Source organism: Odocoileus virginianus, chromosome 3 (assembly GCF_023699985.2).
Source record: "Odocoileus virginianus isolate 20LAN1187 ecotype Illinois chromosome 3, Ovbor_1.2, whole genome shotgun sequence".
Taxonomy (NCBI): domain Eukaryota; kingdom Metazoa; phylum Chordata; class Mammalia; order Artiodactyla; family Cervidae; genus Odocoileus; species Odocoileus virginianus.
In genome coordinates this window covers 55,983,981-55,997,136 of record NC_069676.1, presented here as the reverse complement: position 1 = coordinate 55,997,136, position 13,156 = coordinate 55,983,981, and the positions used below count along the sequence as shown (strand labels likewise).

General features: G+C 36.8%; 1 protein-coding gene and 1 pseudogene across 1 annotated transcript in view; both read left to right on the top strand.

Annotated features, from left to right (window-relative positions):
- The window catches only part of LOC110144797 (serine protease inhibitor Kazal-type 10-like), a 151,651-nt gene extending 139,338 nt beyond the window's left edge, over positions 1 to 12,313 (top strand). The window contains exons 4-7 of the mRNA XM_070465607.1: positions 8,751 to 8,827; positions 9,951 to 9,997; positions 10,978 to 11,093; positions 12,033 to 12,313. Of these exons, the coding sequence (XP_070321708.1) occupies positions 8,751 to 8,827; positions 9,951 to 9,997; positions 10,978 to 11,093; positions 12,033 to 12,075 (283 nt within the window). The 3' untranslated portion in view covers positions 12,076 to 12,313. The remainder of the gene's footprint in view (positions 1 to 8,750; positions 8,828 to 9,950; positions 9,998 to 10,977; positions 11,094 to 12,032) is intronic.
- LOC139034582 (U2 spliceosomal RNA) lies at positions 9,608 to 9,726 on the top strand (annotated as a pseudogene).
- Positions 12,314 to 13,156: the final 843 nt, after the last annotated feature.

The window sequence follows — 13,156 nt, the reverse complement described above, 5'->3', positions numbered from 1 at the left end:
GCCAAATTCAGACTGAAATTGAAGAAAGTGGAGAAAACCACTAGACTATTCAAGTATGACCTAAATCAAATCCCTTAAGACTATACAGTGGCAGTGAGAAATAGATTTAAGGGACTAGATCTGATAGAGTGTCTGATGAACTATGGGCGGAGGTTTGTGACATTGTACAGGAGACAGGAATCAAGACCATCCCCAAGAAGAAGAAATGCAATAAAGCAAAGTGGCTGTCTGAGGAGGCCTTACAAATAGCTGTGCAAAGAAGGGAAGTGAAAAGCATAGGAGAAAAGGAAAGATATACCACTTGAATGCAGAGTTCCAAAGAATAACAAGGAGAGATAAGAAAGCCTTCCTCAGTGATCACTGCAAAGAAATAGAGTAAAACATTAGAATGGGAAAGACTAGAGATCTCTTGAAGGAAATTAGAGATAGTAAGGGAACATTTCATGCAAAGATGGGCACAATAAAGGACAGAAATGGTATGGACCTGATAGAAACAGAAAATACTAAGAAGAGGTGCAAGAATACACAGAACTGTTCAAGAAAGATCTTCATGACCCAGATAATCAGGATGGTGTGATCACTCACCTAGAGCCAGACATCCTGGAATGTGAAGTCAAGTGGGCCTTATGAAGCATCACTATGAACAAAGCTAGTGGAGGTGATGGAATTCCAGTTGAGCTATTTCAAATCCTGAAAGATGACATTGTGAAAGTGCTGCACTCAATATGCCAACAAATTTGGAAAACTCAGCAGTGACCACAGGACTGGAAAAGGTCAGTTTTCATTCCAATCCCAAAGAAAGGCAATGCCAAAGAATGCTCAAACTACTGCACAATTGTACTCATCTCACATGCTACTAAAGTAATGCTTAAAATACTCCAAGCCAGGCTTCATCAATATGTGAACCATGAACTTCCAGATGTTGAAGCTGGTTTTAGAAAAGGCAGAGGAACCAGAAATCAAATTGCCAACATTCGCTGGATCATTGAAAAAGCAAGAGAGTTCCAGAAAAGCATCTACTTCTGCTTTATTGACTATGCCAAAGCCTTTGACTGTGTGGATCACAATAAACTGTGGAAAATTCTGAAAGAGATGGGAATACCAGACCACCTGACCTGCCTCTTGAGAAACCTATATGCAGTTCAGGAAGCAACAGTTAGAACTCGACATGGACCCACAGACTGGTTCCAAATAGGAAAAGAAGTACGTCAAGGCTGTACGTTTTCACCCTGCTTATTTAACTTATATGCAGAGTACATCATGAGAAACACTGGCCTGAGGAAGCACAAGCTGGAATCAAGATTGCCAGGAAAAATATCAATAACCTCAGGTGTGCAGATGACACCACCCTTATGGCAGAAAGTGAAGAAGAACTAAAGAGCCTCTTGATGAAAGTGAGAGAGGAGAGTGAAAAAGTTGGCTTAAAGCTCAACATTCTAAAACTAAGATCATGCCATCTGGTCCTATCACTTCATGGCAAATAGATGGGGATACAGTGGAAACAGTGGCTGACTTTATTTTTCTGGGCTCCAAAATCACTGCAGATGGTGATTGCAGCCATGAAATTAAAAGACTCTTACTCCTTAGAAAGAAAGTTATGACCAACCTAGACAGCATATTAAAAAGCAGAGACATTACTTTGCCAACAAAGGTCCATCTAGTCAAGGCTATGGTTTTTCCAGTGGTCATGTATGGATGTGAGCTGGACTATAAAGAAAGCTGAGCAATGAAGAATTGATTCTTTTGAACTGTGGTGTTGGAGAAGACTCTTGAGAGTCCCTTGGACTGCAAGGAGATCCAACCAGTCCATCCTAAAGGAGATCAGTCCTGGTTGTTCATTGGAAGGACTGATATTGAAGCTCAAACCCCAATACTTGCCCACTTGATGCAAAGAGCTGACTCATTTGCAAAGACCCTGATGCTGGGAAAAATTGAGGGCAGGAGGAGAAGGGGACGACAGAGGATGAGATGGTTGGATGGCATCACCGACTCTATGGACAGAGGTTTGGGTGGACTCTGAGAGTTGGTGATGGACAGGGAGGCCTGGCGTGCTGCGGTTCATGGGGTCACAAAGAGTCGAATATGACTGAGTGACTGAACTGAACTGAACTGATGTTCTATTTTTAATTTTTTGGAATCTCCAGTTTTCTATTGAGGCTTTACCAATTTACATTCTCACCAACAGTGCATGAGGGTCCTCCTTTGTGCACATCCTTTCTAACATTTGTTATTTGTTTTCTTTTTGATAGTACCCATTCTGATGGATGAGAAGTAGTATATTATTGTGGTTTTGATGTGCTTTTACCTGATGGATAGCAATAAGAAGCATGTTTTCACATTCCTATTAACCATCTGTATATCTTCTTTGGCAACATGTCTCTTCAGATCCTCTGCTCCTTTTTTTGTTGTTGTTCATATTGAGTTCTGTGATTTTTTTGTATATTTTGGACTTAACCCCTTATCAGGTGTCCTCCCACATTCAGTACACATCCTTTAGACGTGTTGATTAATTTCCTTCACTCTCCAGAAGCTTTGTAGTTTGATACAGTCCCATTTGGATTTTTTTTTATTGTGTTTTCCTTGCCTGAGAGACATATTTTAAAAAAAGAATGCTAACACTGATGTCATAGAGTGTATTTTTAGTTTTCTTCTAAAACATTTATGATTTCAGGTCTTACATGTAAATGTTTAATGTATTTTGAATGTAGTTTTGTGCCTGGTGTATGAGAATAGTTCCTTATGTGTAGGTGTCCACCTTTCCTAACATTTATTGAAAAAGCTATCTTTTTTGCATTGTATATTCTTGCCTCTTTTATTGTAGATTAATTTGCCCATGTAAGTATAGTTTCATTTCTGGGCATTTATTGTGCTCCACTAATCTACATGTCAGTTTTTGTGTCAGAACCATACTATTTTGATCATGATGGCTTTGTAGTATAGTTTGAAATCATGGAGTATGATACCTCCAAGCTTTGTTCCTTTTTCTTAAGACTGTTTTGCTATTTGGGGTCTTTTGTGTTTCCATACAAATTCTAGGATTATTATAGTTCTGTGAAAAAATGTCATTGGTATTTTGATATAACATTAATTCTTCTAGTTCATGAACATGGTTAATCTTTCTGTCATGGCAAATCTTTCCATCTGTTTTTATAATGTTCAACTTTTTTCATCTAGTGCCTTATATTGTCTCAGTACATGTCTTTTTCTTCCTGGGTATTTTATTGCTTTAGATGAAAAGTTTTTTTAGTTTCTTAATGATATTCATTTCTTAATTTCCTTTTCTGACAGTTCATTGCTATATATAGAAATTCATTGATTTTTGTATATTAATTTTGTATCTTACACCCTTTGCTGAATTCATTGATGAGCTTTAGTAGTTTTGGTGGCATCTTTAAAGTATCCTATGTATAATATCCTGTCGTCTACAATTAGTGACAGTTTTACTTCTTCCTTTCCAATTTTGATTCCTATTATTTATTTTCTGATGGCTGTGGCTAGACTTCCAATAATATGTGGAATAAAAGTGGCAGTGTTACTGAATTACAAGCCTGTGAGCCCAACACACAATGAGGTCAATCAATACTAAAACACTAGATTTGGAACAGAGAAAGGTTTACTGCAAGTTCATACAAGGAGATGGGTGGCTCATGCCCTAAGAACCCCGAAATGATTGAAAGCTTTCAGCAAGCCCCTTTAAAGGCAAAAGGTGAGGGAGGGGTGTGGAGTTGTTGCAGACTTCTTAGTGTCAGATCCTTTGTTCTTGAGGTCAGGTCATAGTCAGTTAATAATATTCCTGTAAAACTCTACCAAATGAATGTTATTCTCTGTCCTGACAAAAAAGGCAAGGTCCTAAGGCACAACTTTCACCCTCAAAGGTCCAAGTCCTGGCTAAGAGGAGGCAGATCTCAGTGGGCAGCTCCTTCAGGGCCAGGTTCCTACACCCCACTCAGCTGTCATCCCTGAGGGAGCCAGGGACCCAACCCAACTGGCCCCCAGTCTCCTCAGGCTGTCCAGATTGGGGGGACCAGGTCTTACAGATGCAGCCCAGGCAGATGACTACTGCTGTGATGTCGCAGAGATAGGGATGGGGGAGAGGCTCACTGCTGCCTCAAGGCCTGGGCCAAGGCTAGTAGAGGGCCTTAGTAAGGGCTTGGAGCCTGCAGGATGTAGTCCCCGGTCTTTTCCCTGGGTCCTTCAGCTCACCCACTGGATCAAGGCTGGGTGAGTTAGTGGGCCTCTAGGAGAAGGCCTGAGTCTGCCTCCACCTGCTGACTACCACACCACTCACCCCTGGCTGAATCACTACCCTAATGGTCCCCTATTGGCAGTTATTTCTGGGTAGGGCCCACTGCAGCACCGACCAATAGCTGAGCAGGACAACCATGGTCACTCATTGACTGTTGGTTGCTTGTGGGTAGGACTCACTGAGGCACTGACCAATGGCTGAGCAAGATCCATTGCCTAGTAACAGCATACAGAATAATGAGGCACACTAATGGCTGTCTGCTAAGGGCTATGCTCATCCTGCTCTGTTACAACAAGAGTAGGTATCTTTGACTTTTCCCTCATCTTGGAGGAAATGCTTTCTACTTTTGATCATTGAGTATAATATTAACTGTAGACTTGTCATAGATTGATTTTATTATGTTGATTGTGTTCCCTGTGTAGTCAACTTTTGAGAGGTTTTTTTTTTTGAGTTTTTTTTTTAAATCATAAATGTTGAATGTTGTCAAAAGCTTTTTCTTTATCTATTGAGAAAATCATTTATTACTTTTGTTCTTTGATTTCTTACTGTAGTGTATCATATTGACTGATTTGTGGAAATTGAATATATAGTTCATGGAATTCTCCAAGCCAGAATACTGGAGTGGGTAGCCTATCCCTTCTCCAATGGATCTTCCCAACCCAGGAATCAAACTGGAGTCTCCTGCATTGTAGGTGGATTCTTTACTAAGCTACCAGGGAAGCCCTAGTGTATCACATTGATTGATTTGTAGAAACTGAATCATCCTTGTATCCCTGGGACGAATCTCACTGGATCATGTTGTATGATCCTTTTAACATAATGCTGAATTATGTACACTAATATTTTGCCAGGGACTGTTTCATCTATGTTCATTAGTGCTTTGCCAAGCTTTACTTTATTGTGCTTTGCAGATACTGTGGTTTTTTTTTTTTTTTTTTTGGTAATTGAAGGTTTGTGGCAACCTTGTGTTGTCAGTTGATGGTTAGCATTTTTTTTAGCAATAAAGTATTTTTAAATTAAGGTATGTGCATTGTTTCTAAGACATAATGCTACTGCACACTTTATAGGTTACATATATATGTGTGTGCTAAGTTCCTTCAGTTGTGTCCAGCTGTTTAACTGTTGCCCACCAGGCTCTGTAAACATAACTTTTACATGCATTGGGAATCCAGTAAATTTGTGTTACTTTCTTCATTGCAATATTTACTTCATGCAGTAGTCTAGAACCAAATTCTTCCATATCTCCAAAGTAATCTGTTTTGTCATATTCAATAAACCTGGAATGTATTCATATATATATTTCTGCCAGAGGGGATGGGGAAATCTTATGACCATGTAGACAGACTGCACTATCTTGTATTCAGTGAACATCTAACAAGATCTCCTAAGCACCATAAACTTTGGTATATTAGAGAAGAAGCATATATATTCAGCATTCTCCAGCTAGAGTGAATTCTAAATATACAAAACAGGCTGGTATCCAAAGTTCACCCATCACCATTTCACATAAGCTGATACATTTCTGTATGTTATATATAACATGATTTCACCAAAGATCTCAAAATTTCTAATTTTGCAGATCATAGATGTGAATTGTGTTAATTAGAGAGGAATAATTAATTTCTTCACATACTCTGGACTTAAATAAATAGGAAGTTGAACCATGTTTGTAGATGAAAATTCTTAAAAATAAAAAAATGGAAATTATTACTTCATTAACTTAATTAGTAAACAAATTTAATTTATTCCCAAATGGAGAAATTTGTCCCTGAACAAAATCTTCCAAATATGAACATTTTATACTTGTATATATGTTTAAATGTGTATGTGAAAACATAAATACTTCAGATGGCACTCATTTAATGAGGAACAGAGAAACAGGCATACTTGTAGTTTGTCTTTTCCATAGGAAGATGGTGTAAGAGTTTTGAAGAGTAACTTGGTCTTATCTTTAAAATTTCAACTGCACAGATTATTTGACCCAACAATGCAACTATTAAAATATAGAATTAGGTGAATGAACATGTGGTGACCTGCACAACTTACAAGATTGCTGGCAAAAGTATTTAACAAGAATAAGTTAAAAGGAATTTGTATTTATATATGGTTATATGAAGATATACTATAAAAAAGTTTAAAAAAACTAGTTACAAGGAAGTATCTTGATTTTATTTTTCTGTCTCTATTCTTATCTATCATCAATCATATTTAAGGCCAGCATCTTCAAATTTCTCTTAGTTCCATCTTCATTTTGACCTTTTTAGTGAGTCTGCATCAAATTTCCTTCAGTCTCCCTTTTTTAAGGATACTTGTGATGACATTTAGGGCTCTCTTAGATAACTTATGTTTATATATATGTGTGTGTATATTTATATACTATGTGTATATAGATGTCTATGTGTATCTCTAATGATAATGTTATTACATATATGTTTTATTATATGTATATGTTAGTATATTTGTAACTATATAGATATATATATAACTATATATACATTTATGAATATATCCATATACACACATATGCATATATTTATGTGTGATTTTAGTATAGTTATGTAATAAATACCTGTACCTTTATGCATATAAATATATTTATATATGTAAGCATTTTCAGAAAAGATATGCATCAAATAACCCACATATCTAACACTCCTTTAGCAGATAATTTTGAAAACTTGTGACCTGTTCTGTTTCATAGGCAGTGTCTCCAGCTGTTAATCTCCACTAACAAATGCACATAGAGAAAAAAAGCCAGTACAAGAACTTTACATTCACTTCAACTCCAAACTTCAGTTTAATTTCTCCTTTAATGTCATGTGCCAGGATTGTCTGCATAGACATCTCTGATGGTATCTCTGTGATATTTAAAAAATCTAGTGGAAGCATTGTCATAACTTCACTATAATATAGGAAAAATTTTTGTATTTAGCAGATTTTGTGGGTTTTGAATAGCGGTGTTCAAAGGTTCTTTTCTAAATCTTAGCTTTCTTCACTGAAAAAAAGTCAGGTTAGATTAGGGTGACAAATCTAAGCCTAACACAACTTTAAGTGCATCCTGTTTTAATATTTTATCCCTAATATTTATGACAAATCTTTGAGACAGAAATTATTATTCTCACATTTAAAATTAGGAAATTAAAAAAAAAGGAAATAAAAAAATGAATAAAATTAGGAAATAGTAGATTAGAAAGTCTGAATATTATCTCAAGGTTGCTTAGTGGTAGATGGCATTTGAACTCTGGACTTTCAGGCTGTGAAGCAGATTAAATAGTTTATATTACATCTCTTCCTAATACTTCAAACTCTGTTTGGTTTCCTACTTGACTAAAGATCGTAAACTATATCCATCATATAGTTTAGCGTGTTGTCCCTTGTGATCTCAATTATGTTCCCAAGCTTTCTTGCTCTCCTTGATATTCACATGCTGCCCTCCAGCTCAGCTTCCCAAAGCTGGCTACTCTGGCTGTCACCTGGGAGCTTTTTGAACATTCCTGGTCATGAATTTGTACTATAATCCTACAAGATGTTCTCACTGGGGAAAATTGATTAAAGGAACACAGTAACTCTCTGTGTTAGTGCTTACAGCTTTATGAAAATGTCCATTTAACTAAAAAAAAAAGTATAATGAAAATCAAATCTCCAATTGAGTCTAATGGGCTTTTAGTGTCCTTCAAAATACTAAGGGTGTAGGTATGTATCTAATTATAGCTCCCAAAACTCATTCTTCTCTTTGTGGTTTGATGAGTCTTTGTTTTCAACTCAGGAGCTTGGAAAGCTCTCCCATCTCTTCTATACCTTAGGGTTTCAAAGTGTGGTTGTCACCTTCTCCCTTTCTCATACATGTTCATCAGATTACAATTGCCCCAAACCCCTGCTGAGAGATGATCTGTGTTAGATCTTTACGAGGAAGAACACAGAAAACCTCAGGGTCTTATCTGCTAGGGTTCATCTGTGTCCCTGCACCAGGCTCCTCACCTACAATCCATTAAAGGAGACTCCTCAGCTGGGGGAGATTGAGGAGAGGAGATCCTACAGGCGCAGTCCCTGAAGCTACCACCCTCACTCTCTGCCACCTTCTTTGTGTCAGGTAGGTCAGGCGGGGATGCTATGGAGGCAGCCCTGGTCTGTCACACTGGAGTGAAGACTGCTCCAGGTCAGTCCTTTCTGAAACAACTGTTTATTTTCTGAGGAAAAAATAAACTTCCAAAGTGCATATTTCTTTAAATGCAGCCAGTCTCCTTGTGGGCTGAGCCAAGGGTTGGGAGAGTGAACTTCTGCTTCTTAAAGTAGGCAAAGAGGACCTGTCCTAGTGTTTCTCTCAAGCCTCTATGAGGCCTTCTGTTCACCTGTATGTCCTATGGACTGGGGCAAGATTCCCACCATAATTACAAATCTAAGAGAGTGGGTCAGTTCCTTTCGAAGTAAGAAACTTTTACTTGGAAATGGGCAATTTGTTCGTGCGCCGGTGTATTATGAGCATTCCTGTGCATTTCTTCTACAGACTTGATAAAATGTCTTTCTTCTCGTCATGGATCAAAGCTATTTTAATCATTGGCTTGGCATTTCCTCTTTATTGTGGTGAGTAAATTTTTCAATCCTGGATGAAGCAGTTCACACATAGAAAATGCAGGAAACAACTACTATTATCAAGGAGCAGAGGAGCTTGCTGTGCTGGGCATATAATTCTTAAACTGGCACAGTGAAATGACACGTGTTACAAAAATCTTTTCACAAATTGCATCAGTTGATTGGTTTCTCACTTCCCTCCTTAGAAACGTAGAGCTAGAAAGGGTGGTTAGAATGAACAGTAGAATTTAGATGTTTGTTCATTTAGGACTAAAGATATTTATCTAATTTTCCCCATTTTTGGAGGTTGGATTTCATGGTTGCTCAGTGCAGAGTGTGGGGAGTAATACTGTCCTCTAGATCTGGTATTCCTCAACAATCCTACTCATTACTTGCCAGCTCTGTGTGCACTAAAGTCAAAATTTGTGTTAGGAGAGAACTAATTGATCCCTCTGCTGACCACTTATCTTTCTTAAAGCACAAGGTGGCCCATGAATTTCAGAGTAGAATAGCTGTGAGGTATTAAAGTGATTCATGATACTCGAGCTGAGTTTGAAGAAATTAAGTAGTAATTAACTTATTCATATTAAGTGACTTCATACAAGCATATTAAGTTGCACTAAGCAAGGTGTTTTTTCTCTGACTAGAATATCTTTTTTTTTTCCATTTATTTTTATTAGTTGGAGGCTAATTACTTTACATCATTACAGTAGTTTTTGTCATACATTGAAATGAATTAGCCATGGGTTTACATGTATTCCCCATCCCGGTCCCCCCTCCCACCTCCCTCTCATCGCTTCTCGGCCTTTTGGCTAAGATCAAGTGTAGTATCTGTTCTTATCAGAATATCTTATTTATAAAAATGAGGAAAAAAGGTATCCACAGAAAGTTTTGGTGATTATTAAACCATACTTAAAGTTATTTTTTCACAGATAATGAGGTGAATTTAGAATTCTGTTTACAGATTCAGAGTTATTTTGTGAAATTATTATTTTGATACTGTCATAGTAGCCTCACCTCATTACTTGCTGTGTTTGTGTAGGTGATTTGTATAGATGTGGGTATATCCTATCAAAGACTGTTTTTTCCTCTTCATCATCTTACTTTTCATCTTCCTTTTGTATGTTGATTGCAGAAACTTCTTTTGCATCTTCAAGAAAAACACGTGACATGCGTGGCGCTGTAAGTTTATATTGATTAATGTGGGAATTGAAAAAGGTAAACTTTTCATTATTTAGTTTAAAAGCTAATTTTACAAAAAAAAAAAAACACCACATAATAATTCTTCAGAAAGTAAGGTAAAGTGTCCTTATTACGCTAAGTTCAAGAAATAGAATCTTGCCAGCCATTCAAACCATCTGTCATTTCAGACAAGGTAAATATATCCCTTACTCAAAATTCTATTATCGGGCATAAACTTTGTTATATACCATCATCTGAAAGCAGTTAAGTGCTGTTTAAAGTAGATTGTTTACCCTAGAAAAGAGAAAGGCTAAAATTAAAGTGGCTAAAATAGTAGCTAAAAAAAAATTCCACTTATAGGAGGAATATAAAATAATAATTTTCATAAAACCTCAGAGTGAAATATTATAGAGAGGTGAAGAAAGTCAACTACAATTCTGAACAACTAAACAGATGAATATATTTAAACATGCCTAAAAATCAGCTCATATAGCAGTAAGTAAGTGAATGAGCATTCCTATCTTCCAATAAGAATTTAGGTATTATATGTTAAAAAAAAAGCAGGTTATGTCAGTATACACACACTTCTATTTATTTATGTAAATTACCAACACTGCCATTACTAACCAAATTATATATATATGTATATGGTTAAATACACACTTATAAACACTCATATATATGAAAAAATACATATATGGTAGTAATCTGAGAGTATCAGATTATCTAATAATGAAAGTATTGAGAAAAACAGGAGAATTATAACAAATTAACTTTTTTATAGTTGGGATAGTTGCATTCCAGTGTTGTGTTGGTTTCTACTGTACAGCATTTTTTATATGTGAGTAACTTCACATATAAACTTCAATATAGAATATGTTTCATTTTGATACATACCATGATGTATTAAGAACAAAGAACATTTTATTCAAGAAATTCATTATCTGAAAAATATTATGTTGTCTGTTTATGTTTAACAGCCAGTGTGTGGTATATATGTTGGTCAATTACATTTTTGTACCAGAGAAATGGATCCAATCTGTGCAACAAATGGCAAAACATACTCCAATAAATGCGTTTTCTGCAGTGAAAAAATGTAAGAACAAAAAACTCAATATTGCCTTTTCAAAAATAATGAAGACACAATCAGAAAATAATAGGAACATCCATGTTTCTGATAGCCAAGGCACAGTAAAACATGGAAAATAACTGTTCTTTCATGTAAAAGCCACAGAAATGCACTGGTATCTTTGCCTGAAGTCTCATTCATAAAAATAGTTTTTATTTGACCTTGAAGTATATTCCTGCTGGATGTTTCCTACATGTATAAACCAATTATATTTACTTGATTTAATTGCTTGACTTAATACTGGCAGTCTGGTGACCAGTATAATGTAATTCTTAACTCCGGAGGTTGGAGGTTGAATAATAACCTCTATGATGTAGCTCCAAGCTACAGGGAGCATAACTGAGCAAGAAACTCAACTGCCTTTAGAAATTTAAATTCATTACAATTTATGTCAGAAAGGAACTCCTCTGATGGTTCACTTTGTCCCCTGAACTCCATGACAAGACTCCAAACCTTCCTCAGAGAGCAGGGCAGAATAGGACACTTCTACCTAACCTCCCTTCCTGCCTCCTACCCTCTGGGGGTGTTCCCAGTCTAAAGGTTCAGCCAGCCATCCAACTTCCTGCTTCAGTTTCTCTCTCTGGTATTTCCTCTCACTGAATACCCAGGTGGGCTTCTACTTTTAGAGAACTGGGGATGCAGTAATCTCTCATCCTCTTCCTGAGGTCTGGGTGGGTTCCAAGGCTGAGTCAGGAGGGAGCATATAGGAAAAGTCAGGTAGCCCCAGGGGGTCAGGAGGACCTGTGCAGGGTGGCGGGGGTGGGAGGGGCCCCACTGCTTATGGAGCACAGCCCTCCTTGCTCCGTCACAGTCAGAGCTTCCTCATGGAGAAGCACTTAGTGCAATAGTCAGGCAATTTTAAATACTTTTTAAAAATAATTTTTCTTTCTTTTTATTTCTTTACAGAGAAAAGGGAAGATTTGATTTTAGTCATTGGGGTCGTTGCTGACTCTGCCTCAGCCATACATTCCTATGGCTTTTATTGCAATCCTATTTTGCTATGGATTCTACAACCAATTAGTCTTCTAAAACAGGGCTTTAAATTCCTAGATGACCAGACTAAGCCTTCAGTAGTACACAAGACAAGAATGTAGATTGTTGGAGAATTTTTCCAACTCTAAGAACCCACCAATGAAAAAGATTCCTTTTTTTCTTTCTTCAAATAAACATTGACAATTGAAAACCTACCTTAATTGTGTGTTTGATAATAGAAAACCTAATACAGTTTGTAATCATGAATATTTCAGTCAATAAAATGTTAAGTAATATTATCTTTATTAAAATACCCTTTCTGTTTTTGGTTGATTAGTGGGTTAAAACACCTGAATACTTTTGCTAACTATAATTAAAAAATAGTCTCAAAGGTGAATAATTCATTACTTGGAAGTTTATTAAAAGTGCAAACAGTTGGTTTTCTCTTTATTCTAAAGAGTCAAAAACCACATGAAAAGATGCTCAACATCACTCATTATCAGAGAAATGCAAATCAAAACCACAACGAGGTACCATTACACACCAGTCAGGATGGCTGCTATCCAAAAGTCTACAAGCAATAAATGCTGGAGAGGGTGTGGAGAAAAGGGAACCCTCTTAACACTGTTGGTGGGAATGCAAACTAGTACTGCCACTATGGAGAACAGTGTGGAGGTTCCTTAAAAAACAAAATAGAACTGCCATATGACCCAGCAATACCACTCCTGGGCATACACACCGAGGAAACTAGATCTGAAAGAGATACATTCACCCCAATGTTCATCGCAGCACTGTTTATAATAGCCAGGACATGGAAGCATCCTAGATGCCCATCAGCAGATGAATGGATAAGGAAGCTGTGGTACATATACACAATGGAATATTACTCAGCCATTAAAAAGAACTCATTTGAAGCAGTTCTAATGAGATGGATGAAACTGGAGCCCATTATACAGAGTGAAGTAAGCCAGAAAGATAAAGACCAATACAGTATACTAACACATATATATGGAATTTTAAAAGATGGTAATGATAACCCTATATGCAAAACAGAAAAA